We start from the raw sequence: 27,341 nt of genomic DNA on the forward strand, positions 1-27,341 counted from the left end.
AGACCAGAGTCATTCTTAAGGGATGACACGCTGATATCATATGAATAAGAAGAATGAATGAAGCGAGCAGCACGATTTTGCACTGCTTCGATAGCGTTAATCAAATAAACTTGGTGAGGGCTCCAGATTTGTGATGCGTACTCAAGTTTGGGTCGAATTAGCGATTGGTAAGCCAAAAGTCTTACGTGGTAGGGTGAGTGACGCAGATGACGTTTTAGAAATCCTAATGATCGGTTAGCCGATGAAATGATATTCTGATAACCAGCTAGACTAAAGGCCTTTCTCGTTGGACAATATATTAAGATAGGGCGTCTACCAAATGGGGAAACTGGGAATTCTCAGGGATTTTGAATAGTCAGGAAAAACTCGGGGAATTTGTGCTTCTATCAGGGAAAACCAGCTGTAAATTTTTCGTGAGAGGAAACGAAAATCGCGGTAAGGCCAGCTCTAATAGCAGGGAGGAATCGTAAAGAATCTAGATTGACGCCTTGTCGTCGACTGGAGGAGTTGCCAGAGTGCAGTCAACGACCGACTTTCCGGATGCCTGATACTACGGGCAGTTTTGTGGCACCATCATCTATCCCATAGAATCAGTGTATAAGAATGTCTGAAATTTCGGATGTAAGAACGCTTCGCCGTCCAATTTTCCGGACTTCTCCGGACCGGTGCCCTCGCACGCAGATCTGCTGGCAGCCGTAGCCACCACTGCGGCAACGCCAGGCCTAGCTGCTTCGACGCTCGCTACCTAGCTTCTTGCTGTTCGGGGCCGTGTTTTCATTATAACAATTCGCCGTTGTTAGCAATGGTCCCTACTCTGCCTTTGTAATCCTCACCAATAACTTCGAAGCTCGGAAAGCACGATGCGTTGCATAATTCCGGTTTCCAAAAGTCATCTTCACCTTATTACAGTGATGTTACGCGGTGAAACATAAGCCAAAGTATTGCGGTGAAGCATAACAAGCATGGGAAAGGGCAATTATTACTGGACACAGTATGTATTCCTTAATTACACAAGTATGCACCTGCCATCTTTTGTCACAGTACAGGCACCTAGATGCCTAATGAGTGTACTCGCAGGCATTCAGAGCTTTTTCGGATGTGCCTGTGGCGATTTGAGCCCTTATGGGCAGCACACGATATGCATTCATTTTATCGAACTGCCCAATTTTTCGGACGTTTTCGTCGCCCCTAGGGAGTCTGAAAAATCGGACGTTGACTGTACAACTGACCAAGAGGATGCTTCAAATGGTCCGTGGGGCGAACGAGCAGCTGAAGGAGGACGTGAACAGAAAGGACCTACGCGTTGAATAAATGGGAAAGGAAGCGAGCTGCTGCTTCTTTGAAGGAGCTTGAGCTCACAAGGAAAGGTGTTGGCTGACTCCGAGATGCAGATGTCCCTCATCCAAACCAAAATAAACTCTTTAAAGTGGTGAAATGCAAGACTGAGTCGTGTGCGGGCTGAGCATATGTCAGGAGAGTTGAGGTTGACTTGACAGCTGTTCAGAGAGAGAATATCACTTGTGACAAAGTTTGGGCCTTATACGAATGAGCTTGCTATAATTTGATAGTAATAGCTCATATTCAAAAATATTTGCTGTTGTATGCATCTCCTTTTTATTCGTATTTGAGAAAATTCAACTCAATTCACAATGGGCTTTACCATTTCTTTCGAAGGTATTTTATTTGCTGTGCATTTCACTAACCCCTCCCTTCTGTTTTATTATTGAATAAAATAAACACTACTCCTTACTATTGAAACTTGAAGTCATTTTTTTTTTCTTTTTTCTTATTAGTATGCTTACTAGAAAGTGACAGCATAGGGCGGCATGGCGTCAGCGTAAAAAAAACTTCTGTGTCACTCAGGGAAAGCCTGGAAAACTTGGGGAATTTGGAAATGTCAATTTGGTAGACACCCTGACCATGGTCCCACATATCAGAGCTGCAGAAGGCCACAAAGGCGCTTGTGCATTTTCTGAACCAACTGGACTTATCGATTGTCTGTGATACAGTGCTGAGAAATTTATTACGTCTGCGACATCAACACTTTCTCTCCTTCTATTGATCTTATCCTCTCCTTTCCCCTTCCCCAAGTGCAGGGTAGCAAACCAGGCTCAGTCCTGGTTAACCTTCTTTCTTTATCTTTCCTTATACTTCTCTCTCTCTCTCTCTCTGCCTCAACACACTGCTTGCATTTGCAGTTTGTAGGCAGTGACTTTATGAACTGTCCTCACAGGCTGTGCATGTAAAGACTTTCCTGCACTGTATGTAACTGTGGGCCAACAGAAATTTCTGTGCAGCAGCTGTGTGGCTAAACATTTGATGTCTTTGTGTTTCAACAGCTGCGCATGACACCCCTTCACTGGGCAGTGGAGAGAGGACATCTAGACGTGATCAAATGCCTCTTGCGGTGGGGTGCAGATGTAGGTGCATGTAGCAAGTTTGAAAAGACACCGCTTGACATTGCCCTGGACAACGACTATGTTGAAGTGGTCAGAGTGCTTCAGGTGGGTGCTGCCCTCTCACCACCTTCATAAACTTCCTATAATGCACCCACACATATGCTGCTACCATGATAAAGGATTTGTACAGTTAAACCTCAATAAATTTGTTGGTAAAATTGGCAATTTGTTTCATTATATAGAAGTTTTGTTGTATTGAAATTTGACCTTTTATGCAAATAAGTACTGACATCGAACAATTCTTTTACACGGACAGGGGCCATGGAATTTTACGAATTGTTGGGAAATTCAGAAAACAATTCCTTCTGATAAATTTGGGAGCCTGCAACGAATGATACAGTTTTGTGCCGCATACGTCGACAATATTATCTACATCGGCGGTACAAATTAAGCGAAGCCAGCCACAGTTTCATGTGCACTCCCCACTATAGTAATAAAATGAAAACAATAAGTTGCAAAATGCTTCTGGTTGTAATTTGCACATAATTGTGGCTTTCATCAATGATCAACTTTTCTTACCAAAAAACATATTTGTCCAAATAGTGGCATAGGCAGAAAAGGGATTTCATGCCAACTTCCCCTTGGACAGATGATGCCAATGTTGCTTGCATTTAGAAAAATGTAGTTTTAACACAGGCAATGCGTACTTCCAATTCATCCTGTATGAAATAGACAAGTGCTTGTACCCAAAAAAGGGCATTAGAATGTAGCCTGGGAAATGCACTTTGCCCCAATGCACAATGAAGTGCATGTCAGTGAAATTCGAGGTTGTGAGCTTGCAGCTCAGCTAGAAGATATATTTATACCTGTATTCTTCTGTGACACAACATTCAATTTGTGCAAGAATAGGCAGTATGTTGTGGAAGTAAAACCTCACAACTGCAGCAGTCAAACCTTGTGCAAACAAACTTATATCTGGAAGAAATATCTTTGAGAAGAGGTTTATTGGTGGCTCCTAATGCGAAGGCGCAGCGACCGGGAACGGCGAGACAGCCCGAAGCATTGTCCAAAAAGACGCCAGCAATCAACAGCGCGTCCCGAGCCCGGCCACACGTTGGCGATGCGGCTGTGCCTCGAGACGCATCTTCTTCTTCACAATCCCCCCGCCCCGGACAAAAAGAGCCATCCTGGCGCTTTAAGAATCGGGAGTCACAGGCACAGACGTATAGACCACTTGAGGCCATGCAGCGTGTTGTCCATGAGTCGTTCAAAGGTGGCAGGGGTGTTACAAAGCCCAAAAGGCATCGCGTTAAATTCATATAAGCCATTAGGCGTAACGAATGCGGTTTTGTGGCCATCAGTTTTGCAAGCACAAGAAGCCAAAATCGCCCGCGGCACAAAACACAACCTGCCGCTCGCCCGCACGCGGCAATGCGCGATCGGTAGTATATAGACGCGCAGGAACAAACTAGTGCTAAAGCAATCCATGCAACGAAAACCAAAAGAGGGAGGCACGCGAAAAATATTCCCTGTATTCACATGCAGGGGCAGCGCATGACAGAAAATAAAAAGTTAGGAAATTGGTGTGCTTTTTAAACGTACAGACGGCGCCAAAAATATACGGCATCGACCATTTTTGGACTTGTTTGCGGCGCCGTATAGAATTTACGTCATTGACCCTCAAAGGGTGGAGGGACTTCAGATTTAACCCTTTGAGGGTCGAATTAATTTGAAAAAAACTATCCCAGGTGGTCAAATTACTTTATTGCGGATTTTGAATGTACAAAATGTATGAAGTCGGGAATAAATAGTAAAAAATAATTAGGAACAGTATTTTGGTGTCGGCATCACTCAGAACTGCAAAATGTTTAATAGTATTTCCGAGCGTGGTACTCCTTGAAACACTGGTCTACGCATAGCGCCTTATCGCAATCTGCACACCTAAAATGCGTGTCTGTTCTCTTGGAGCGAGGAGTTGTGTTGGCGCACACGACACCTCTGCGTGCGGTGCCTTGGGCAGAGGTCTGAGGCACCCTCTCGCGTAAGCGCTTTTGCCGCAGAGAGCGAGAATACCTCGTGAGCGGTGGTGACAAGCAAGCTAAGAGCAGTGCCAATCAAGATAGAAATCAACTTCCGCCACCCCTGCGAGAGCTTGCCGACAAAGAAAAACATAGACGTTTCGCGCGCCTCTGTTGCGATCACGCGGCGGAACCGAAACCGCGAAAGCGCGTTGCCATTGAGAGCGAGAATACCTCGCGACGGCACTGATAAACAAGCTAAGAGCAGCGACAATCAAGATAGAAATCAGCTTCCACCACCCTGCAAGAGAGCGCCGACAAAGAAAAAATTGACGTTTCGCGCGCCTCCGTTGTGATCACGCAGCGAAACCGAAACCGCCAAAGGGGCATTGCCGCAGTCTGAGCGACGCGCTGAAGCTAGCAATCAGTTCTGTTTATCTCCCCAAGAAGGTAGCGCCGATTTCAAATGCATCTTGTAAGTGCTAAGAGGTGGCAGCACCTCCCGGTTAGCACGCATCGTCATTATGGCGCGAAATTTCAAACGGAGGGTCGGAAACGTATCGGTACGGCGAAGACCTTGCGGGACAGAAAACCGCTGCCGTACATGTACGGCAAAAACCGTCAAAGGGTTAATGGGTCACTGTGTAGGTCATAAGAACTATAGGAGATTGAAAAGTTTGAATTTGAGGCTATGTTTCCAGGGTACATGGGAATACAGGTATTTCATCAAACTTTGTGGCCAACTACACTTGGCTAATAGGGCATGTGGCATTTGCAAAATATTGCTGCAGGTAAATGTGCATGCATTCATGCACAGTTGTGCAGTGCTCAAGCAGGTAACAGTGGTGTCACTGAGGCATTTTCAATCACAATTGAGCCCCATTGGTATAAAATTTCGCCACTGTGAACGACTTTATTATGCAGGTTGCAAAAGGGGGTCATTTGCAATTGAGAAATTTGATCCTCACCAGGGTTTATCAGGGTAGAAATGCCTGTGTAACCTGGGTGCAAGACACAACTTGTCCCCCTTAATATTGCTTTTCTTTTCACTTCTCACGGACACTGCAGTTATGCTTATGAATCATGCAATGGCTTCAACAAATGAAAGCTGCAATAAAAGATTGCTTTGCTAAATCAAGAAACTTGTAATCCTCCATAGGAGTGAAAAAAAAAGAAAAGACAACATATGACGTTTTTCACTACAATTGTTTGTAGCTGCATCATTAAATTTCGTTTTTAAGTACTAGAAATGCGTTGTTTTGTGAAAATTCAACACTGTTTTTATTAAATGTGTGTGCTCTGTACTGTATACCATAAAGCAATTAGCAAGAGCAATCTGTAATGTAATGTAAAATTTACTAGTAATTTTTTTGTATTTATACATTACTCATGAAAATGTTCTTGGCATCTGGTAAGTAGTGACCATAACAGATTAAATGCGAAGTGAAGTGAGTGCGGTTGCATCTCTGATGAGACTCAATGGTCATATTTCAGGAACATGTCTGCAATCCAACCCGTACCAAAGAGACTGTGGAACAAACTTTCATATTGCCTGTCGCACAAATGACCAAGGTACATCAGTTTATCATGCCTGTTTTTTTAGTATTAGAATTTTTTTAATGCAAGTGTCATTCTCCAGTTCGCACAATTTTCGTGGGCTGGCTATCTGTCTGTCTGTTAACACTCGTGCACACACGTGTGTGGCAACACGTGTGTGCACTCACTGAGTCAGTGTGTATGTGCTCCAGGGTATGTGCCACTCTTCAATGATAACAAAAATCCTTTAAAATCCATCCAGTGCTGCGAAATTTAACCTGCATTGTAGATGTATATATTGAGACAGTTTGGAGTGAATAAATATTTATGCACATGCTACACATACTTCTGGTGGCGGTGTTGGATGGCACAGCGTGTCCAGTCGGAAGTGTGAGACGGGCCCAGCTGCATACACTCCTCATGCATGACACATTTTGGCAGTAGCAATACAGTGTCACCATATTGCTTCGATGCTAATCGCTATACTTATCATGAGATTGCCTCTGGGGGATATTTTATTTATTGATTGATAGCCACTACCTAACTTTGTACAGCTGTGTGCACAGTATTTTCACTTTATATTGCGATAGCAACTCTGTAGACACTCCAGGCACATTTCTGCCGTCGGTGTCACCGTCACTGTGATGTTTCGTATGAAGTCCAAGGGCGATAACACTGTTGCCGCGCGCTGTATGCTGTATGTGCAAGTGAAAGTGTGTGAGGGCAAGCTGACGATGGTGGCTCAACCTCACGCATGCAAGGGAGGAATGCAAGGAGGAAGCGTGCCATGTTTCATCTCGCACAAGGCACCAGGAGGGAAGGAGGGAGGAAAGGAAGGGGGCACATTCTACTCTGGCGGCTGCGTATGATACAGCCGCATGGACCCTATCTTGAAAGCAACCTGCGTTGGGGACAGAGGGCATCGAGTGCAGACAGCTTTGTGTGCGCTGTGTCCTTGCCACTTAGTTCAAATTTAAACGAGAGACAGCATGAAGGTTACTTTGCTCTCTGCTGCTGCCGCACTTCCTCACTATAGTGTTTTGACAGCAATAGTGCGCGGTCATGAGTGAGATGTGTTCATGTTTGCTTGTGTGCGTGCGACACCATGCTTGTGAAATTAATTCGTAAGCGAATGCTTGCAAGTCTATATGGCTGATAAAACTACTTACTTCCTATAGCTGTCTACTAATTTTTATCACAATCATCTATCACAATTTGCTATCACAATTTGCTTCACCTTTCAGGTGAAACTGTTCGGCAAATTACTGTGAACCACGGAAGTTCTTTCTGCTTTCTTTTCTGCTTCTTTCTTGCATGATATTTTTCTTGTCATATTTTTTAGCGAGTAAGACTTATGGTATCATTACTGTACTTAAAAAATTCCCGTTATAGCTGGACATAATTTCAGTGCACCTTGAACCTGAAATACAATTGAAATGTGCTCATTATAACCAGTACATTGTTGTGTGTGTAATTGCTATGAATGACTTCACTGCATGCCTAGAACTAACATTTTTAAAACTTAGCTGTATATATTTATTTAGGGCTTTCTGGAGTTAATTATTCAAGTGGAAATTGCTTTCTTTAAGGCTTTCTAAAATCTGGGTAGCACAGAAACTGGTCAGCAATCTAAAAGTTTTGTCTTGCTTTCTTGAACAGCATATGAACTTAGGTTATCTACATTTGATGAAGGTGCCCGCTGACCTTTGATGTCACTGAAGTATGTGTGTGAGTACGGCTGCTTAATGAAACTAAAGTGCGGACCACCGCATCACACGCCATCAATGAGCGAGCGAGTGACAAGCGGTGTTTTCAGATGCGGCGGCTACTTTGGGTGGGAGCGCTCGCTGCGCATCGGTGAACACCGGTGTGCTAGATAGAATAGTGCGATATTGCGCTGGGTAGCAAGCGTAGCGAAAAGCATGGTTACTGTTTTACGTGCATTTTTATTTTACCATCTAGCTTTTTCATTATACATTTATAATGTTGAATGATAGATGCATCACAGTAAACGCAATGCGAAAGAACTGTTTTGTGCCGCGATGCAAATCAAATGCTGCAAGGACTTCGGTCTTTTCCTATCGCGAGCTGCCCGCAAAGGAACTCCGGGATGCCTGGCCACGGAACATTTCACAACAAGGCAACGACCAAGGCAGCCAGTGGGTGCCGAACTCCAGGGCCGTCATTGATTCGCTTCATTTCAAGGAGAATGACTACAAGGTCAGACTGAAATGCAAGGTGCTGTGGCCGTCGTAGCCTGTGTACATGCTGCCCGCGACTTTGAAGAAATGCAGATCACTAGTTCGTGTCCCGCCTGCCACTGCCATATCTAAAGCAGGCGACTCTTTCGGCTAGAGCTTTGTGTAGGCTCACAAAACAGTGTCCCACTGCTCCAATGCGTACTTTGCTGAAAATAAAGGCAATTTCGAGCGCTGCGCAACGCAGCCACATGCGGACAGGGTCTCTTGTCAGAAAGACTGCCTGGATACACGATGCAGCTTGCAAAACCACGTGGAAGCACAAGAATGCCAGACAATGTTTCACTTAACGAGCTTCATGGCAGATACAAAGAGGAACGCCCACCGCCTGCAAATGGAAGCCAGTAGACTCAACGAGCGATTGCAAAAGCTGTAAAAAAAATATGACAATGTTCAGGAAAAACTAAAGCAATACGAAAAGGATCAGGCAGTGCGGGTTGTAACAAAGATAAGGAAAGCAGCAGCGGAAGGCGACAAAACTGCTGAGTTTCTTCTGGAACAAGTTGATAATTTTAATAAAGCCTTACCAACATGGTAAGAGAGTACAGTGCGAGAAAATGCACTGTGCAACGTGACATCCCATAAAGGGTATGAGCACGTGACAGTGAGGAAGCTTCTCGAGCTGCCTTGCCCATCTATGCTCCAGAAATTTGTCGGGTCATCTACAGGAGGAACCAGAGCAACCAGCCAAATCCGCGAACATTGTCAAGTGGAAAGGCATAGTTTGCTCAGAAAAAGGGCCATACTACAGCCTCATCATGGATGAAATGTTGATGCTGCAGAAAGTGATTAACGATCGACAAGTGAACAAAATTTTGGGGTTGTCGACGTACAATGCCAGGAGCGAGAACCTACCTCTGTGGCAGCCAACAGACTCCCTTTCTTCATTTTGCATGGACTCTCTACAGCGTATGTAATTCCACTCGGCTATTTCTTCAAAAGAAATTTGAAGTACGATCAGCCTGCCACCGCATTGATGAAGTGGTGTACTGAAGTGGAATCGTTGTAAACACATACAAATAGAGCATTTAAGTGACTCAGCCTAGCCCAAAAAAAGAGGGGTTAGCATATTTTTGTTTTGGTGGAAGAAGAGTACAACTGTGCTAAAACTGCTGTGCCACACACTTGCATCGTAGCACATTTACTCAGTCTGCCGTCTTCAGAAGAAAACGTGCTTGCCTCTAATAGCTATAACATCCAAGACAACAACTCTGGTATGTTTTAATGTGTCCTTGCACATAAACAGCCACAATGTCAACACAAGGCGAGGTGACCGGCGCTTCCGAAAAGTGCACTCAATGTGCCTAGGCCGGCTAGCTGGCAGTGCTAGCCGGTTCCTTTCTTTGTTCTTTGCCGATGTTCAGCAGCGCCGTCAGCACATTGGAGGAAACAACAACTATCACATGTCACATCTACCAGTGGAGAGGCACGTTCCGCAGGCCGCACCTTCTTTCCATGAGTGGCTGGGGTAGGAGCACTGAAGCAATGTGTGTAGCATGTGCTTCAATGAACTCGTCCGGAAATTATTGGTATCCCGGTATTTTCTTTTTATTTCATACAAGTGCCACAAGCACTTGAGAAACATACATTTTGAGTTCAGGTTGCTATTAAACAAAACAGGAAATGTCTTAAGGCAGAGTAACACTCTTGACCGATATTCACAAGGCAGCCCCTGTTATATTTTTGCCACCAAAAATAATAGTCCCCCTCCGGACACAGACAAGGCTGTTGGTGTCGATGCTGTGCTACTGTTGGGCCAAGTAAATGTCATCTTCACTTTATGAATCGTCACTTTTGGTAGAAGAAGCAATGAGAAGTCTATCACATCCTCTTCGCTCTAAGAACAAAATTCTGGCGCATCACTTTCACTCTCACTTTCAGTGTCGAGCAGTGGATTTCCTTTGCACATGAAACTCATGTGCGAGCTGTCAGTGGCAGGTACTGTGTTTACAAAACTGCTAAAGGCGCAAAAACTGCACAATTTCGAAAACACAGTCGTTGAGCACTGGCAAAGGGCTGTCATCTATGTTGCATAGAACAAAGACTCCTATAAACACATCATTCCAGTGCTGACAAAATGGCAGCCATCTATGTTGTAGAACATACTGAATCTGCCTGAATCAACACAGCCTATTCGGCCTAAAGATTCGGCCTGAAGACTGAATCAACACGGCCTACAAGCGGCTAAAGAAGTGCTGATGTCTATGTAGTAAAAAGAAAATATTGAAAGAACTGCGGAATTCAAGCACTGGCACTGCAGCCGTTTTTGTAGTGGAAGAAACAGTTAAATGGAAGTGCCGAGTTCATCCAAATCGATTTTAGCATAGAATTATTGCCGGGAACTCAGCTTGTCTAAAGTAAAATTAACTAGGACCGCATTGACAACCTGAGCTCGTCCAAAACACTTTAAGGGTTAAGATTTTGTCAATTTTACACCAAAGTTCACACATTATTTTTCATAATCTACAGTTCAGCTGAATTGAATTTATCTTAATGGTAGTCTACTGTAGTCATCATCATCATCAGCCTGGCTACGCCCACTGCAGGGCAAAGGCCTCTGCCATACTTCTCCAACTACCCCGATCATGTGCCGATTGTGGCCATGTTGCCCTGCAAACTTCTTAATCTCATCCGTCCACCTAACTTTCTGCCGCCCCCTGCTACGCTTCCCTTCTCTTGGAATCCAGTCCGTAACCCTTAATGACCATTGATTATCTTCCCTCCTCATTGCATGCCCTGCCCATGCCCATTTCTTTTTCTTGACTTTAACTAAAATATCATTAACTCGTGTTTGTTCCCTTACCCAATCTGCTCTCTTGTCCCTTAACGTTACACCCACCATTCTTCTTTCCATAGCTTGTACAGAGGATAGTGCAACTCGAAAGACTCTCCGGAACCAAGGCGGGCAGAGAAATCATGGAAAAGATCGGCATAAACTACCACGGAATGAACGGCCCCAAGATGTAGATTCACCCAGACGTCCGAGCCGCAATTAACACGGAAAATATCCCAAAGAACACGCACCCCGTGCTGAATGTCGAGAGAAGAAAATGCCGCATGAAAACGATTCTCAAAAAGCACGACGCGCGGAAGGGGGTGCTCTTCGTAGACGTCGCACAGTACCCCCGAAACCGGGACGACAATGGTGATGTCGGCACTGACAAAGGTAACTCCCTCTTCGCAATGGTGGTCGTATGCACGAAAGGAAAGACCGTGACTGCGGGCTCTGTAAGGACCAGATCGTCAGAGGCAGCGGAAGAAGCGGCAATTGCATTGGCTGTAATCAGCGTTCGGCAACAATACAGAACAATAATCAGCGACTCCAAGACGACTATTAGGAATTTCACAAAGGGCTGGGTCTGCACCGAGGCAGCCAAAATCCTGAACCGCAGAGCAGAAGACCTTAAGAATGGCACAATTACACCCAAATACCTCAAATGGATCCCGGCACATATGGGAGAAGTTACCATGAATGCCCCCCCAACCTCAACGAGAAGGCCCACTGAGTTGCGCGAAAACTAACCCACCGCGGCACGGAGAGTGACGGCCCAACACCCCACAACCCCCAGGGAAGGGAGAAGGACTGCAGCGGAGGTGATGGAGAAGACAGAGGAGGCGAAAAGGACGAAGAAGCGATAAAAGACGACAGGGACAGACTGGTCACATACCACGACATACTGACACACTACACGAAACAAAGAGAAGCATACCCACAACCCCACAAACAACTCGACAGGACTCAAGAAACAGATTGGAGAAGATTTCAAACCAGAACATTCCGAAACCCAGTACACTTAAACAGAATAAATTCAACACAATATCCAGACGCGAGCTGCAAGCTCTGCAAGCACAAACACGCAGACATGGCACACATCTTATGGAAGTGCACACAGATCAGATTAGTATATGTAGAGGACAAGATAGAGCTGGACCTTCTCGAGGAACGATGGCTAAGCACTCTGACTAGCTCAGAACTACGCGACCAATTATGGGCTATCCAGCGGGCCCGGGCAGCGGTGGAAAGGCTATGCCTCACTGCACATAATGCCCAGGTGGCTTGAGCCCGGGCTGGCAACCTCGCAGGTACTTTTTCCATTAAAGTTTTTTCCGTCCGTCTGTCCATAGCTTGTTGCTTCATCGTCCTCAACTTAAGTAGAACCCTTTTCATAAGCCTCCAGGTTTCTGTTCTGTAGATGAGTACTGGTAAGATACAGCTGTTATACACTTTTCTCTTGAGGGAAATTTTGGCAATTTTAAACCAAAGTTCACACATTGTTTTTCATAATCTGCAGTTCGGCTCAATTGAATTTGTCTTAATGGTAGTCTACTGTAGTGTCTTCCATAAATAGGGCTGCTTTTTATATTGTTATCATGCGCTATGTCGATGCAAATGCCCTTGTGGTTTTCTCATTGCTGTTTTTGCTATTCCTGTATTAAAGCTCAGTGGCTCAACAGGTGGTGTCCAAATCCATGCCCCAGTGACAGCTCCCTCTGGGTAACAGATGCTAATCCTGAAGGCTGCTCTTTTGCTAACTGCATGTGCTGTAAGTGATTGCTGAGCCAGAAGCATGTCATCAGCGCCATGCTTTTGACACCACCTATTGCAGCCAAGCACAGCCTAGCATGTGCCAAGTTACATGTCCCAGAATTTATCCTTGCCATAGGTCCCAGCTGGTGCCATAGGTACTGCTCACAAGGTTGTCAAGGCCATTCCTGCTGTCACAACTGGACTCGTGACTGCTGCCAGTCCCACCATAATCCAGGCCAAGGCGACCGGGGTGGTGACAACGGCCGCACGCACTGTGTTTGTAGCTGCCAAGGCACCACACACCGCCACTGTCAAGAGAGCCACGGTCACCAAAGTAGTGCCTGCCACCTCTGTTGCCGCTGCCGCTGCTGCTGGCGTCACAGTCACTGCAACGACTGCTGCAGCCACACCTACCACGACTGTCACTACCGAAGAAAGTGAGCATCAGGCACAGTCACTGTACTATTGGCTTAAAGACCAGCTGCCACAATATTTCACTTGAGCTAAATTGCCTATGGATGCTTAGCATATACTATCAGTGTAATCTTGGCAAAGCCATGGGGCTGGCAATTGTCTAATTTTCTAACCAGCCTTTCAATGGTGCCTAAGCAGACAACGCATGCACCTGGCGGTAAGCAGTAGCGATGTGGAATTGGCGAAAGTTATAGAACCGTACACGACTGTTGATCTCTCAGTCGTGCTTAGGCGCCCAGGCGCGTTGCTTGCTCAACGTACGCAAGTTGATGGGTGTGTCTCTCAGCGTGCTTTCTCATTGCACACATAGTTTGAGCTGCTGTAAGAATGCCAATTATGGTAGTAGCAGTTGCTACAATTGGGTGGATGTCTCATTTTCCTTTTATTAATTGCTTCTCCACACCTTGCAGGCTTCCGCAGAACTATTATGTGCCTTTGCTTCGAGTTGATAAGTTTGACTTTGCCCTGCCATCTGCTAGCCACCTGGTTAGCTCAGATGGCAGAGTGGCTGCCCCGAAAAGGTGGTGGTCCTGGGTCCTCGTCAGCGTATAGGGGTCCAAACCCAAACACGGTCTCCAGGCTGGTACTCAACGAAGCGTCGTCGGAGGTTGTAGTGTCATCTGTCGGTACGCTGCTGGTTCTTGATTTGAGGTGGGCGAGCTGTCAGGCTTCTTCGGTGCGCCAGAGATAGGTAGCGACGTCAAAGTTCTCTTCGTCAATGACATGCGGCAGCATGGCGTCGAGCCTCGTCATCGAGTTCCTGCCATAACCAGCTTAAATGGCATGATCTGTGTTGTTTTTTGCACCACCGTGTTGTGTGAAGGTTATGTACGGCAGGACGACATCCCAGGTCTTGTGTTCGACGTCTACGTACATTGCTAGCATGTCGGTGAGGGTCTTGTTCAGGTGCTCCATGAGACCATTCGTCTGCGGGTGGTAGGCACTTGTCCTCCTGTGGCTTGTCTGGCCGTATTGCAGAATGGCTTGGGTGAGCTCTGCTGTAAAGGCCATTCCTCTGTCGGTGATGAGGACTTCTGGGGCACCATGTCGCAGTAGGATGTTCTCGACGAAAACTTTCGCCACTTCGGCTGTGTTGCCTTTCGGTAGAGCTTTAGTTTCAGCGAAGCGGGTGAGATAGTCCGTCACCACGACGATCCACTTATTTCCAGATGTTGACGTCGGAAACGGTCCCAGCAAATCCATCCCGATCTGCTGAAATGGTAGGCCAGGAGGTTGGATTGGCTGTAGTAATCCTGCTGGCCTTGTCGGTGGTGTCTTGCATCGCTGACAGTCTCAGCATGTCTTGACTTAACGGGCGATGTTGGTGGTCAGACGCGGCCAGTAATACCTTTCCTGTATCCTCGACAGCGTCCGGGAGAATCCGAAGTGCCCAGCGGTTGGATCGTCTTGTAGGGCGTGGAGTATTTCTGGACGCAGCGCTGACGGAAGAACAAGAAGGTAGCTGGCGCAGACTGGCGAGAAGTTCTTCACGAGCAGGTTGTTTTGTAACGTGAACGAAGACAATTCGCGCTTAAATGCTCCAGGGACAATGTCAGTGTTCCCTTCCAAATGCTCAACGAGGCCTTTTAGCTCCAGGTCTGCTCGTTGCTGTTTAGTGAAGGCTTCCACGCTTATTATTCCGAGGAAGGCGTCGTCGTCCTCATCGTCTTGCGGTGGGGGATCGATGGGGGCGTGTGATAGGCAATCGGCATCTGAGTGTTTTCGTCCGGGCTTGTAGGTTACCGTGACGTCATATTCTTGCAGTCTGAGGCTCCACCGCACCAGCCGTCCTGAAAAGTCCTTTAAGTTAGCTAGCCAACACAACGCGTGATGGTCGCTGATAGCTTCAAATGGCCTGCCATATAGGTAAGGGCGGAATTTTGCTGTAGCCCAAATGATGGCGAGGCATTCCTTTTCAGTCGTAGAATAATTACCTTCCGCTTTTGACAGCGACCGGCTAGCATTTGATATCACCCGTTCATGTCCGTCTTTTTTCTGGACTGGGACGGCACCGAGGCCTAGGCTACTGGCGTCAGTGTGGATTTCGGTATTGGCGTCTTAGTTGAAATGTGCAAGTACGGGCGGCGACTGCATGCGTCGTTTGAGTTCTTGAAATGTGTCGGCCTGTGGCGTTTCCCACTTGAAGTTGACATCACATTTGGTTTGGTTACAGTTGTACTTCGCAACAATGAAATTGGCGAGGAACGCAAAAAAATTCGCTTTCGTGAGAATTTCATTGTTGGAAAAAGAAACAGCACAGATACGTAATGCATCGCAGAGCAAAACTTAACTGTCAAAATTCCATTAGCCTACATTGCAAGCTCTACTTGAGGATATAGAACCACATTGCTGACAGTACAAAGTGTGCTGCATGCGTTGGCCAGCAGTGGCAGCACTGCCTAGCACAGTATTCTTGGTCAATTGCTTTTGGAGATGTGATCACTTTTGCCGGATTTTGCATAACTTGGCCCCCTGTACGCAGAGCAACAGTGCATGCAGCAGCATTTCTCCAGCGCGTGCTGTTGCTCGTAGGCACCAACGCGTCCAATGCCGAGCGCAAACGTGATTGTATCTCGTGTACCCGAAGGCAAACGATTGAGATGATGGCCTTTTTATGCAATTCTACGGCCGGCGCTGAATGTGCACGCGATGCCTGTCAGGTGGCGCCAAAACCAGCTTTCTTGAAGCAAGGGATGCGTACTCCCGGACGATCGCTCAATCATGGCCTGATGCGTGACACTCCATATGCTGTGACCGCCATCTCAAGCGCCACAAACAATTCCATGTCGGTGGGACGTGGATTTCCTTGTTCTTGCTGCATTTTTTCACCGAGACGCACATTACGTAGTGCACTGCCGCGATTGGCGATTGTTCTTCGAAACATGCTTTCAGTTTATGTTAAGTTCCACCTCACGCAATTGGCCTAGGCCTTGCCAAATCGTCAGCCACGGAGAATGCAAACTGAACGCGCGTTTTGAACAACGATCTACGATTTCGCCTATAGTAGGCATGCAAAAAACTCGTAGTAGGCATGTCACATGTCGGTAGTAACATGCGTGCCGCTTCAAATGGGCGATCAACAAACAAGATGGCGGCCATGACGTGTTTCCAGTGCACTGATCGCTTCCAATGCTTTATTGTTTTTGTGAACAAAAATGGCAGCGTCCACACAAGCGTAATGTGGTGGTATTTTACGCAATTTTAGTGCAAAACAATCGCATTTTAGCTCATTTTGGAACCTGCTAGCTTTATGTGAGTAGTTAATATGCGGAGTTACGTTCCAGCAAATTTTGGTGACGCAGGATTGCACTACAGTGAGAATTCGTTGCTGAGAGGTACGAAATGCATTGAATCCTATGGGCGTTCGCCGGGGATACTGAAATGCTTCACTGTCGCAAGAATTTCATTGTTGCAGGATTTCATTATTGTGGGTTTCGACTCTATTACACTAAAAGCTGTAGCATTAACACCATCACATGTGAAAGCCTTGACTCCTGCCCTCCCTGAGAAGTATTGTCCCGCATTGTTTTCCTCAGCACATGTCCGTGCCGATGGTTATCAGTTGACAGCTCAGGTGCTACTGTCGGCCATGCAATTGCTGTTGACAGATCTGAGCTGTGGACAAGTTGGCTGCAGTAGCGTGCATCTGTGCACCTTTAGTAATAGTCCATGCGAAATAATATTTTTAGCTTGTCAGGTAACATGATTGGATTATTACAGCACTAACATGAAAAACTTTGCTGTGTCAATGTGCCTAGTTTATTAGCTGAGGCTGTTTGTGCCCTGTTTTTTGCATGTGTGTCGCCTTCCAATTTCACTTTGATGCAGTGGGAAGCCTTACTGGCTGCCAAAGTTAGCAGTTTCCCAGTCGCTAGGGGCCTGTACAGTATTTGTGCATCGGCGGATCCTACACAGCTTAGTGGCATCCACACAACAACTTTAAATTCATGGGGAGCCACAGTAAAGCAGTACTTTATAAATGTTCTCAGTATTGACCACAGCGTGGGCAGTTACTGTTTTAATACATCTGAATTTTATGTTACGTGGTTGAACCAAACTTGATGTGTCGACTGCTGTCACTGATTAATACAGGTTTTTTTCAATGAGCAAACAGGCAGTGACAAACTTGGGTGAGGAACCATGAATTGTCAAAACAGGGGCTGTGGAGCAAAGGGGTGTCAGTTGGATGCCACTGTTGAAAGAATGCAAGATAGTCGCTGGTTACTTTATGTGAAGGAATACAGTAAAGAACAGAGTACCAGTTTTCATGTTAAGCCATGTTCTTGCACCAGTGCATTAGCTGTGGTGCCAAAAAAAGCTATTTGTATCCTTGGTCAGTGCTGCAGGATAATTAAACATTTGGATTAGATATCTTCTTAAAACATATACAGGGGCTAGCCTTCTAGCTCCTTCTTTTTTCTTTTTATTCCTCAGAAAGCCCAACTATCATGCTGCATAAAGGAAAATTAAAACAGCTCTTCACTTTTACTTTTGGCCATAGAAAATACATTCATACAGAAAGTAATGCAACGTTCTTTAGCATATAATTAATATAGTAATTAATTAGTCAGCAATCATGCTGCATAAAGGAAAATTAAAACACTTCTTCACCTTTACTTTTGTCCATAGAAAATACATACGAAAAGCAGTGAAATGTTTTTTAGCATATAACTAGTCGACAAACTGATTTTCTGAACTACCCACAACTGCTAATGCTCCAGCATATAAAAAACACATATAAGGGCTTTGTATTACCTTTCCTGCACTTATATAGTAAGCATCAGATCGTGTGTAACAAAAATGATCCATTTGGTCATATGCAGTTAATATGGTTTTTATTTAAACCTGGAATGGAGTGCCTACATGTTCAAAGAATGTACCTTCATCTTTACGAGCTGTCGTACCTCTTTGAAGGTCAAATCAAATGCATTTTATTCTCATGCTGGATCGCCATTCTGGATTAAAATCTACATAAGTAGCCTTTAAGGTGTGAACAGCAACAAGAAAATACCTATGTTCACATGTTTGTGCAATAGCCTAGACTGTAACCAGGCTGGTTTTGTAATTTTGAGAGTCCTGCTGGCATTTGAGATTAAAAGACATTTCGTGCCTTCAACGAAGTATTACTAGTATTGCTTGTTTCATAAGATCTTCAAGGTCAACGTTTTGCAACACATGTGAAAAGTAACAAACATTTTGTTTTAGTAAAAGTGCACCTGCTTGCTCGCACCTAAATGCATGGTGTCAGTTTGGCATAGACATGCCCACTGAGCTATCCCTTGAACCATTGTAGAGTAGTGCGGACCATAGGCTGCAAATGTACTCTCTTTGCGAGAAATGCTGCTTGTGACTAACGGGTGCCTGGTGCTGGGTCTCTCTCTGCCTGTGGCCTCAGTGAGCGGTGACCAGGGAAGCCCTTCTGTCCTGGCCACTCTTGCAGCACTTGCAGAGGCCACTGCCCCCAATGCAAGTGAGCCCGCTTTCTCTCTCTCCCCTTTTGCTCTTCTGCCTTCTGTCTGTCTGATGCTGCTTTGTTTAGTGAATGCATGTTCTGCATGAAGCAAGCACATTTGTTGTCCCATGATATAATGCTAAAGCATTAAGCATAAAGAGACAGAAAAGCAGCAGCATGGAATTAAGCAAGCCTGAGTAGATACTGGACAGCAGACTAGTAGAGGTTCAGTTGAGATAAAGAAGGGAATGATGAAAATGTGCAAACTTAAAAGCACCATATGAATAACCGTGACAGACACAGAGGTATACAGAACAAAATGTGTAGGAGGGAAGTTGGGAAGATTGAAAGTTACACGGTGCAAACAATGCGTAGAGCAGTTAACCGATGGCCAATTTCAGTGACATTATGAGTGCTAAAGGAAGAGAAGCACAGTCGAATCTGGTGTACGAAAGAAGAATGGCACTGGAAAGTCCCATCGCCATCGCTTCTCTCGGAGCCGAAAGGAGATCGGCACACTAGAAAGTGCTGTCGTCATTGCTTGTCGAGCGACCAGTTCACTGATCTAGCTGAGCAAACGTTGCTGTTGCTTATTTTCTGGCTGATGCTTGATGAGTCCAATATACCTTTGTTGAAGGGGCTGGGTACGCCTTGAAACGTGCAACGTCGAAGCAGGACTCTGCCATCCATTTCTGTGGTGATGGAAGACCCGTCGCTGCGTCCAATAGCCACAATGCCTGCCGTGGCCTGCTCAGGTGCACTGCGCCAGCGTGACCTTGCCATTTTACACAGGATCAGAGACCATGACGTGGAGGACTGGCTTGCCTCCTATGAAAGGGTGAACAACCACAACAAGTGGGGCGATGCGATGAAGGTGAACAAGGTCATATTCTATATGACGTGAACTTGTGCTACTACTGCAACCAGGAACCCCACCTATGGACTTGGGTGGAGTTTGGATGGCCTGCAGTCCGCAAGCTTCGCACCGGGCAACGTTTGCGAGAACGAGCGCAGCAGAGTGATGAGATATTCAGTAGTTATATCGAGGATTTGATGCAGTGGGAAGCCTTACTGGCTGCCAAAGTTAGCAGTTTCCCAGTCGCTAGGGGCCTGTACAGTATTTGTGCATCGGCGTACTCCTCTGCAAGCGTGTTGATGCGACCATGGTAGAAAACAACAATATCTGGTATATTTTAAAGGGGGTTGACAACGATGCCTTTCAAATGCTGTTGGCAAAGGACCCCAGCGCTGTGCATGAAATAGTGACGCTCTGCCAGAGCTATGATGAGTTGCACAAGCAGTGGCTCGCCAATCACCATTCGCTAGTAGGCTCTCTCTCTGACCTGACGGTTGCTGCCCATGACTCTTCACTGATGCTGCAGATTAAACATTGTTTGCCAAGAGGTGGCCTGCAAACTTTCATTGGTGCCTCTGACACAAGAAACATAGACCCACTTTTCTATATTGACTCCCACGCTGCAGCACGTCATCCAGGATCAAGTCATTGAGTGCCTTACCCCTGCCTTTCACAACACTCCTGTTGCCATGTCACTCAGTTATGTGCAGGTCACCACAATGCCCAAACACCTCCCTGTGCCTCATTTCATGCACCAACATGGCTTCACAGCTTTGTTACCTTTGGACATCACCAACTTGGCTTCAGAGCAGCAAAAGGACCCGTGGATAGCCGCTCTCACCGTCTCTCGCCCGGTTAGTGCCACAATATCCCCGCATGCAAAACCCATGGCACACACCTGACAACCTGCCAGTTCATTACTTCTGCGGAATTGCTGGCCACGTTATGCATTTCTGCCGGTGCCGGATGCCACCTACCGTATTTACACGATTGTAAGTCGACTCGAATGTAAGTCGACCCCCCCATATCGCGTGACCGAAAAAAATAAAAATAAGAGTGCATACCCGAGGGCGCATTCGATAACGAAAATTTATTAGTAGCTGACATGGTCACTGGACTACTCGTCTTCACTAGTGCTGCCATCGTCATCGTTGCTGCGGTCCCACAGCGCGTCGTGGTCCAGCGAAATTTCAAATTTGGCAAACATCTTGCAGAACAGCAGCCCACGCCAAATGCACCTAACCACACGCAGCCGTCAGGGAGGCTCTTTTGACAGGTCCGGTTAGCGTAATTTCGCAGTCTTCTGCCGCCAGCCACTCGTTGTACTCACGGCGGAGCAGAACCTTAAAATTAAGGCGAAGGTCCGGGCTTGTTTCATGACCACGTCGCACTTCACTGGCAGGGACCGATCACGCATTTCAGCGACGTACGCCGCGAGCTTAGCATACAGCTCCGGAAAGCGTCCAGACTTCGGCACGTGGGAAATTTCTCACTTGCCGTCACAGGTGAAAATTTCGCTTCGCTGCAGTCGCCACTCTCGCACCACCCGTTTAGAAACATCGAAATTGCGGCCCGCTGCGCAGCGATTTGTTTCTTCGGCGTAAAGGATGGCAGCCCTCTTGAACGCTGCTGTGAACGAGTCCCGAACGATTAGTGGGCCTGGAGCACTCATGACTACTGGGGAAGCATAGAAGTAGCACGTAGCCGGCAGTCAAGTGGAACGCGTCTAGCCTTTTAACAGAAAAGAGAAACCCGCAAGCGCTGTCTGCTCTTCCATGAACTACCGATGCTCCCCGCAAGCGCCGCCGTTCTGAGGGTGCCGCCGCAAATGGGAACAGCGGCGCTTCCATCAACTATCGACACCCCCTCACCCATCATTGTTGCATGCACTGTAAAACTCTCAAAAATGTTGAAAAACCCTTCCGAAAAGCGAACAAACACGCGGGATAGCGAAAAGATACGGGTAGGGCCATAGAGGAACCATAAAATTGTAACTACATTGTAGCTCCCGTTGGTATCGTTTTTTTTGGCGGCGCCATGTTTTGGTTTCGATTGTAAGTCGACCCCCCAACTTCAGACTTTCAAATTTAAAAAAAGGGGTCGACTTACAATCGTGTAAATACGGTACTTCTCGCTTCTGGCAATAGACTTTCACCTATTTGCCAAGGTTATTTCAATGCTGTGATTCACTGGATCCGCCTTTTTATTTTATGAGCCCATCGGACGAATCTGCTTTTGATATTCATTGACCGCCTTCTCTGCGCTGCCGCTCCATTTTGCCCATGAGACATTGGCCTACTGCTCATCCACAGGAAAACTAGTCACTGCAGTTCCGGAGGCAAGAACTGAATGCCCTGCGAAATCTTAAGGCCTCCGATTTCCCCTCGTAACAGGATCGATGTGATCATGGAAGGAGTACAGACATTAGCACTTGTTGACACAGGAGCCGCCATTTCGGCACCCGCCTCTGCCACAGAATTCAGAAAGTGAACATCTCGCTTCAAGGTTTTTTGCAACACATTGAGCCATTACAAGTCAGCACAGCCCGAGCCATTATTGAAGATGACCTTTACGTTCTTGGATTTTTTTTGTTCTCGCCTCTTGTTCTCACAATGACATCTTGGGATGGGATTTCTTTCAAGCCATCATGCCGTCATTGACTGCGCCTCCGTCGAGGTTGCATTCCCTCCGCTTCGTGACACACCATTTGAGGAGCAGCCTCCTACCAAATTTGTTGTCACAGAAGACGCCGGCATGCCTCCGTGGTCATCTGTGATCACCCACTTGTTGTGCAACTCCCTGTGTGACGGTAGTGTGCTTTTTATGCCGTCTGACCTCCTCACTTGTCACCAAATGGTTCCTCTACCAATCGTTGTGCTTGATTTCCGTGCTAGTGCTACATCCGTGTGTGTTTCTAGCCCAACGCTGCTCTCATTTGTTATGCCGCGAATGCCTCGGTTGTGTTGAGCCAGTGCACCTACTTTTCAACGCGCATAGAGACCTACCTACCTGCCGCTTACATCGCCACTGTAGACCCTGTGCCTTCGAATTCTTCACCACAACCCTTTACCGCATCAATCGACCGTAACCGTACTCTGACACAGCACAATGAGCTTTCCCAACTTCATCAATTCAGCTCTTCATTTGGTTGCAACACTATATTTTTGGGTCGAGTGACTCCTGTCTCCCACACCATCAACACTGGCTCTCATACTCCTCTGCAGCAGCGACCTTACCGGGTTTCAGCCACAGAGAGACGAGTTATAGACAAACAGGTGACTGACAGGCTCACTTGAGGCGTTACTGAGCCATCAAGCAGTCCATGGGCATCCCCAATCGTTCGTGGTAAAAATAAAGATGGCACCATCCGATTTTACGTCGATTATTGTCGTTTGTGTAAGATCACACGAAAGAATGTCTATCTGTGCATAGACAATGCACTTGACTGCCTTCAAGGAGCCAAATTTTCTTTTGTTCCTTAGATCTTCACTCTGGATGCTGGAAGGTGCCCATAGCTGAGGCTCATCACTGTAAAACTGCATTTGTCACCCCTGGTGGATTGTATGAATTTAATGTCATGTGGTTTCAGGCTTTGTAATGTGCAGGCCACATTTGAACGGAAGGTGGACACTATTTTGCTTTGCCTGAAGTGGCAAACATGCCTCTGTTATTTAGACATTGTTGTGGTGTTTGTGTCAGGCTTCCAGACACATCTTCAATCCTTGGAACAAGTTTTGATCGGCCTTACGCAAACTGGCCTGCAATAACTTAAAGAAGTGCTTTTTTGGTGCAAAAAGGTTAACTATATTGGGCCATGTGGTTAACTATATTGGGCCAAACATGGCGTACTTCTTGATTCCACTAAGCACTGCACGGTGGCCAAATTTCCTAAGCCAACAACACTTATGGCACTGCACTGGATAGCTTCATAGGCCCATGCTCATATTTTTTCTGCCGTTCTGTGCGAAATTTCGCTGCCATCATTGCACCCCTGGCACAGTTACTTGCTGGCACCAGTTAGCTTTCCACCTTGTCAGAAGAGTTTGACACCGCATTTACCACCTTAAGTTGTCTACTTACTTCACCACTAATTTTACATCACTTTATCAGAGTGCTCCTATGGAAATTCACATTGTTCGTATAGACAGGCTCACACCTTATTATGCGCCTGCCGTTTCGTCATTGCTGTAGGCCACCAGGGTGGCTAATTTTTCAGCCATGGGGTGATTGTGATTGTAAGGAAAAGAATGGCACTGAAAAGTCCCGTTTCAATCGCTTGTTTCGGAGCCTAAAGAAGATCGGCACACTAGAATGTGCTGTCTCCACCGCATGTCGCACGGACAGTTCGGCGATCTAGCTGAGAGATTGTTGCTGCCACAGTGTTTCTGGCTAACGCTTGATGAGCCCAATAAACCTTTTTACACTGGGAGAGGATTAGACTGTGTGATGAAGGTGGGAAATTGGCAGGCATTTATTGATGATGATTATTATGCTTGCTAAATGCAGCTTGGCTTATCCAGCTTTAACTGGAATGGGGCATCGTAAAAGCTCACTTTCAGTTGCACCTGTTGTGATGTCTCTGTGCCTTCTGTTTCTTTGAACAAGTTCACTATTTCAATTTATGCCCATACTGGCTGTGTGAAGTAGAGGACAGTGTGCGAAAATGCCGGTTAGCCAATGTTATGATGCACCTCTAGGAAGTATGGCTGTTGGGAAAATTGATCCAAAGCTCTACATCATAGCATCTCATAGCTAAGAATCAGCTGAGGAATCGCGGTTGTTATGCAACCGAATCTGTTTACAATGGACATGATTGTTCTGCAAAAAGGGGTTGTTATATCAGTAATTCGTTACGTTGCAATGCCATGTTTTATTTTGCTTTTTGTTTTTCGTTTGATGATTACTGTTATAAAGTCACTTGACATATCCAATAGGATTATGCACGCGTAGCGGATAGTGTTGTACTTTCCCTAATGTACGTGAGCACCAGTGATTACTATGGAATGTACAATGAGTCATGTATGAATAGTAGATGAAGTTGATCCATTAGATGACATTTGACAACTGACAATGGTGCTCGTCGCATGTGAATAGTGTTGCTTGCTTTGCTGGGCACATGTTCGCCTAGCAAAAAGTTAGGTTCTTAGCTAATGCTCTTCGCACTAGTATTTGTTCATCATCATGGCAACGTGACAATATGTGGACTCACCCCTTAGATTATGTATTAACCATCCCTCACCAGGCTTAACTGCAAATTCTGCTTACACTGGGCAATGTAGGGTGCCATCCAGAAACTGTCTTACTGCAAGAATATTTCAAATTGGTTCTGCATCGCAAATTGCGCATGTTGTTTTTATTCCCCTTTTGCTTGCTATAGACCGTGATGATGCTCAGGGAAAAACTCAGGGAATTTGTGCTTCTATCAGGGAAAATTCATCTTCATCATCAGCCTGGTTATGCCCACTGCAGGGCAAAGGCCTCTCCCATATTTCTCCAACAACCCCGGTCAGTTGTGTTCATATAGGAGGTTGTGGCCAAGTGCTGCACCAGGGTGGCCAATCCTGCTCTGGTGAGGGAGTGCGTTACCGGTTCTGGTCACCGGGATCAGGCCACACTCCAGGCCTGTTTGTGCAATTTTATCAACACGCGGATTTAAAAAAAAAAATCCGGTGGAAAGTTGTCGGCACCGGGATTTGAACCACGGACCTCTTGCATGCGAGGCGGGTGTTCTACCTCTACGCCACCGCTGCAATTAGGGAAAATTAGCTGTAACTTTATTGAAAGGGAACGAAAGTCGTGTTGTTGATGGCTCCAGTAACAGAGGAACAGCAACGAGTCGTCATTCAGGCTGTGTCATTGGCACGATGTATTGCCAGAGTAGTTAACGACCGCTTTTCCAGGCACCCAATTTTTCAGACATGCCCGATTATTCGCACGGGCTTTGGGACACCACCACGTACTTCATATAGTCAACGTATATTGCCGACTGCAGGTCTGAAATGGCATTAATCAAAGCCACCGCCGCCATTTTGATTATTTTGCCGCCTTGAAACTTCACTCGCACGCAGAGCCGCTGGTAGCCATAGCCACCACCGCGGCAACGTTGGGCCTAGCTGCTTCTACGTTTGCTATTAAGCTTCTTGCCGTGTGGTGCCGTGTTTTTCATTGAAAGAATTCGCCGCTGTCAGCAATGGCACCGACTCCGCCTTTGTAATCCTTGCGATTGGCTTCGAAGCTCGCGGAGCACAGCGTGTTGTGTAATGCCAGTCTCTGAAAGTTAGCTTCGCTTCAATACAACAATGTTACGCAGTGAAGCGTAACAAGCGTGGGAAGGGGCAGTTGTCACGGGACACAGTATGTTTAAATGATATTGCGCGACATAAAAAACGACACGGACGTGAAAGAAGACGACACACCAAGCGCAAACTTTCAACTAAGTTTATTGTGCCACTGCGTCATTTTATACATGGCATGCACGTAGATCGCGCATGCGCTTACACGGAAAAGAAGTGCGAAATCATGTAACATAGTTACGTGTCGTGTGATGCCGCGTCCAAGTAACGTAATTCTTTTTCTGTAAGAGATAGAGACGGGAAGCTAACGCACGCATCACCCAATTTTGCGATCATCTGTGCTTCAGATATCTCACGGATCAGCTGCGTGCTGCCACGGGAAACAATCGTACATTGATCCTCAAGAGGTTTGCACCCATGATCGCGACAGTGGATCGCCAAGAAACCGCCAGAGCCGTTTTTAACATTGTTGCTGTGCTCACGGAGCCGATCATTGAGGCAACGTCCAGTTTGTCCTATATATATCTTGCCACATGAAAGCGGAAGGCTGTACACCACCCGGTGTACACACTCGACAAACTTTTTTCGGTGATGTTTCCTGCACTTATCGGAAGGGACGGCATTTGGATCCGTCAGCCTGCAAAGCCTGCCGAGCTTGTCGGGAGCAGAAAAAACAACTCTTACATTCGCTCTTTGGGCAATCTTTTTCAAGTTGTGGGAAATCCCGTGCATGTAAGGTATGACACTAATTTTAGGGCGTGTGCCAGGAGGGGCATCGGCAACTGACTTTTGCGTACTGGATCGCGCTTCTCTTAAGATGCGCTCCGCGACAGACACTAGCACCACCCTAGGATATCCAGCCGAGGACAACCGTAAAGTTTGCGCTTCTAAGCTTACGTCCACAACATGGCAGCAAGACTTGCTAAGGGCATTCTTAAAGCACAAACTGACAATGGCCCGCTTAACAAGCTTAGAATGTGCGGACGTATACGGCAGAAGTGGTTTGTTGGCTCGCGGCTCGTACGACCAACATGTGTGGCAGTCCTGAAAATTCAGGCGAAGATCAAGAAAACGAAGAGACCTATCTGCCGGCATCTCATGAGTAGTTTGAAGGGGGGCTAAGCACTTCTGAAACGTTTCTAACGCTTTCTTAGCTTCCAGAATGAAGGCATCAGAAGAGCAGTCAATGAAGATTAAAAAGTCATCAACGTATCTAAATGTTTTAAAAACTGCAGTGCCTTGCACTTGTAAAGAAATGTCATGGTCTAAACAGGATAAAAACAAGTCACTAAGAATGGGAGCAATGCAAGAGCCAATACAAACTCCGCTCTTCTGCAAAAAACATTGGTTATCCCAAGTGATAAAGGTGGAATTAAGATAAATCTGTAAAAGTTCTAAAAATTGACTGCAAGACATACCGGCCTCATTCTGGAAGGAAACAGCACCAAACTTATCTATACATTGCTCAACACAGGACAGTACGCTTCTATGCGGCAAGGAATAATAAAGATCCTTTACATCAATGGA

General features: G+C 46.2%; 1 protein-coding gene across 7 annotated transcripts in view; it reads left to right on the forward strand.

The window, feature by feature from the left end:
* LOC135910090 (GA-binding protein subunit beta-1-like) overlaps positions 1–27,341 on the forward strand; it is a 74,162-nt gene that overhangs the window by 18,279 nt on the left and 28,542 nt on the right. For 5 of the 7 annotated variants that reach the window (XM_065442104.2, XM_065442100.2, XM_065442102.2 and 2 more), the window contains exons 5-8: positions 2,340–2,504; positions 5,912–5,989; positions 12,876–13,176; positions 18,609–18,683. In XM_065442104.2, the coding sequence (XP_065298176.1) occupies positions 2,340–2,504; positions 5,912–5,989; positions 12,876–13,176; positions 18,609–18,683 (619 nt within the window). The remainder of the gene's footprint in view (positions 1–2,339; positions 2,505–5,911; positions 5,990–12,875; positions 13,177–18,608; positions 18,684–27,341) is intronic. The other 2 variants (XM_065442101.2, XM_065442106.2) reach the window with 2 other exon arrangements.

Source organism: Dermacentor albipictus, chromosome 4 (assembly GCF_038994185.2).
Source record: "Dermacentor albipictus isolate Rhodes 1998 colony chromosome 4, USDA_Dalb.pri_finalv2, whole genome shotgun sequence".
NCBI classification, from domain to species: Eukaryota; Metazoa; Arthropoda; class Arachnida; order Ixodida; family Ixodidae; genus Dermacentor; species Dermacentor albipictus.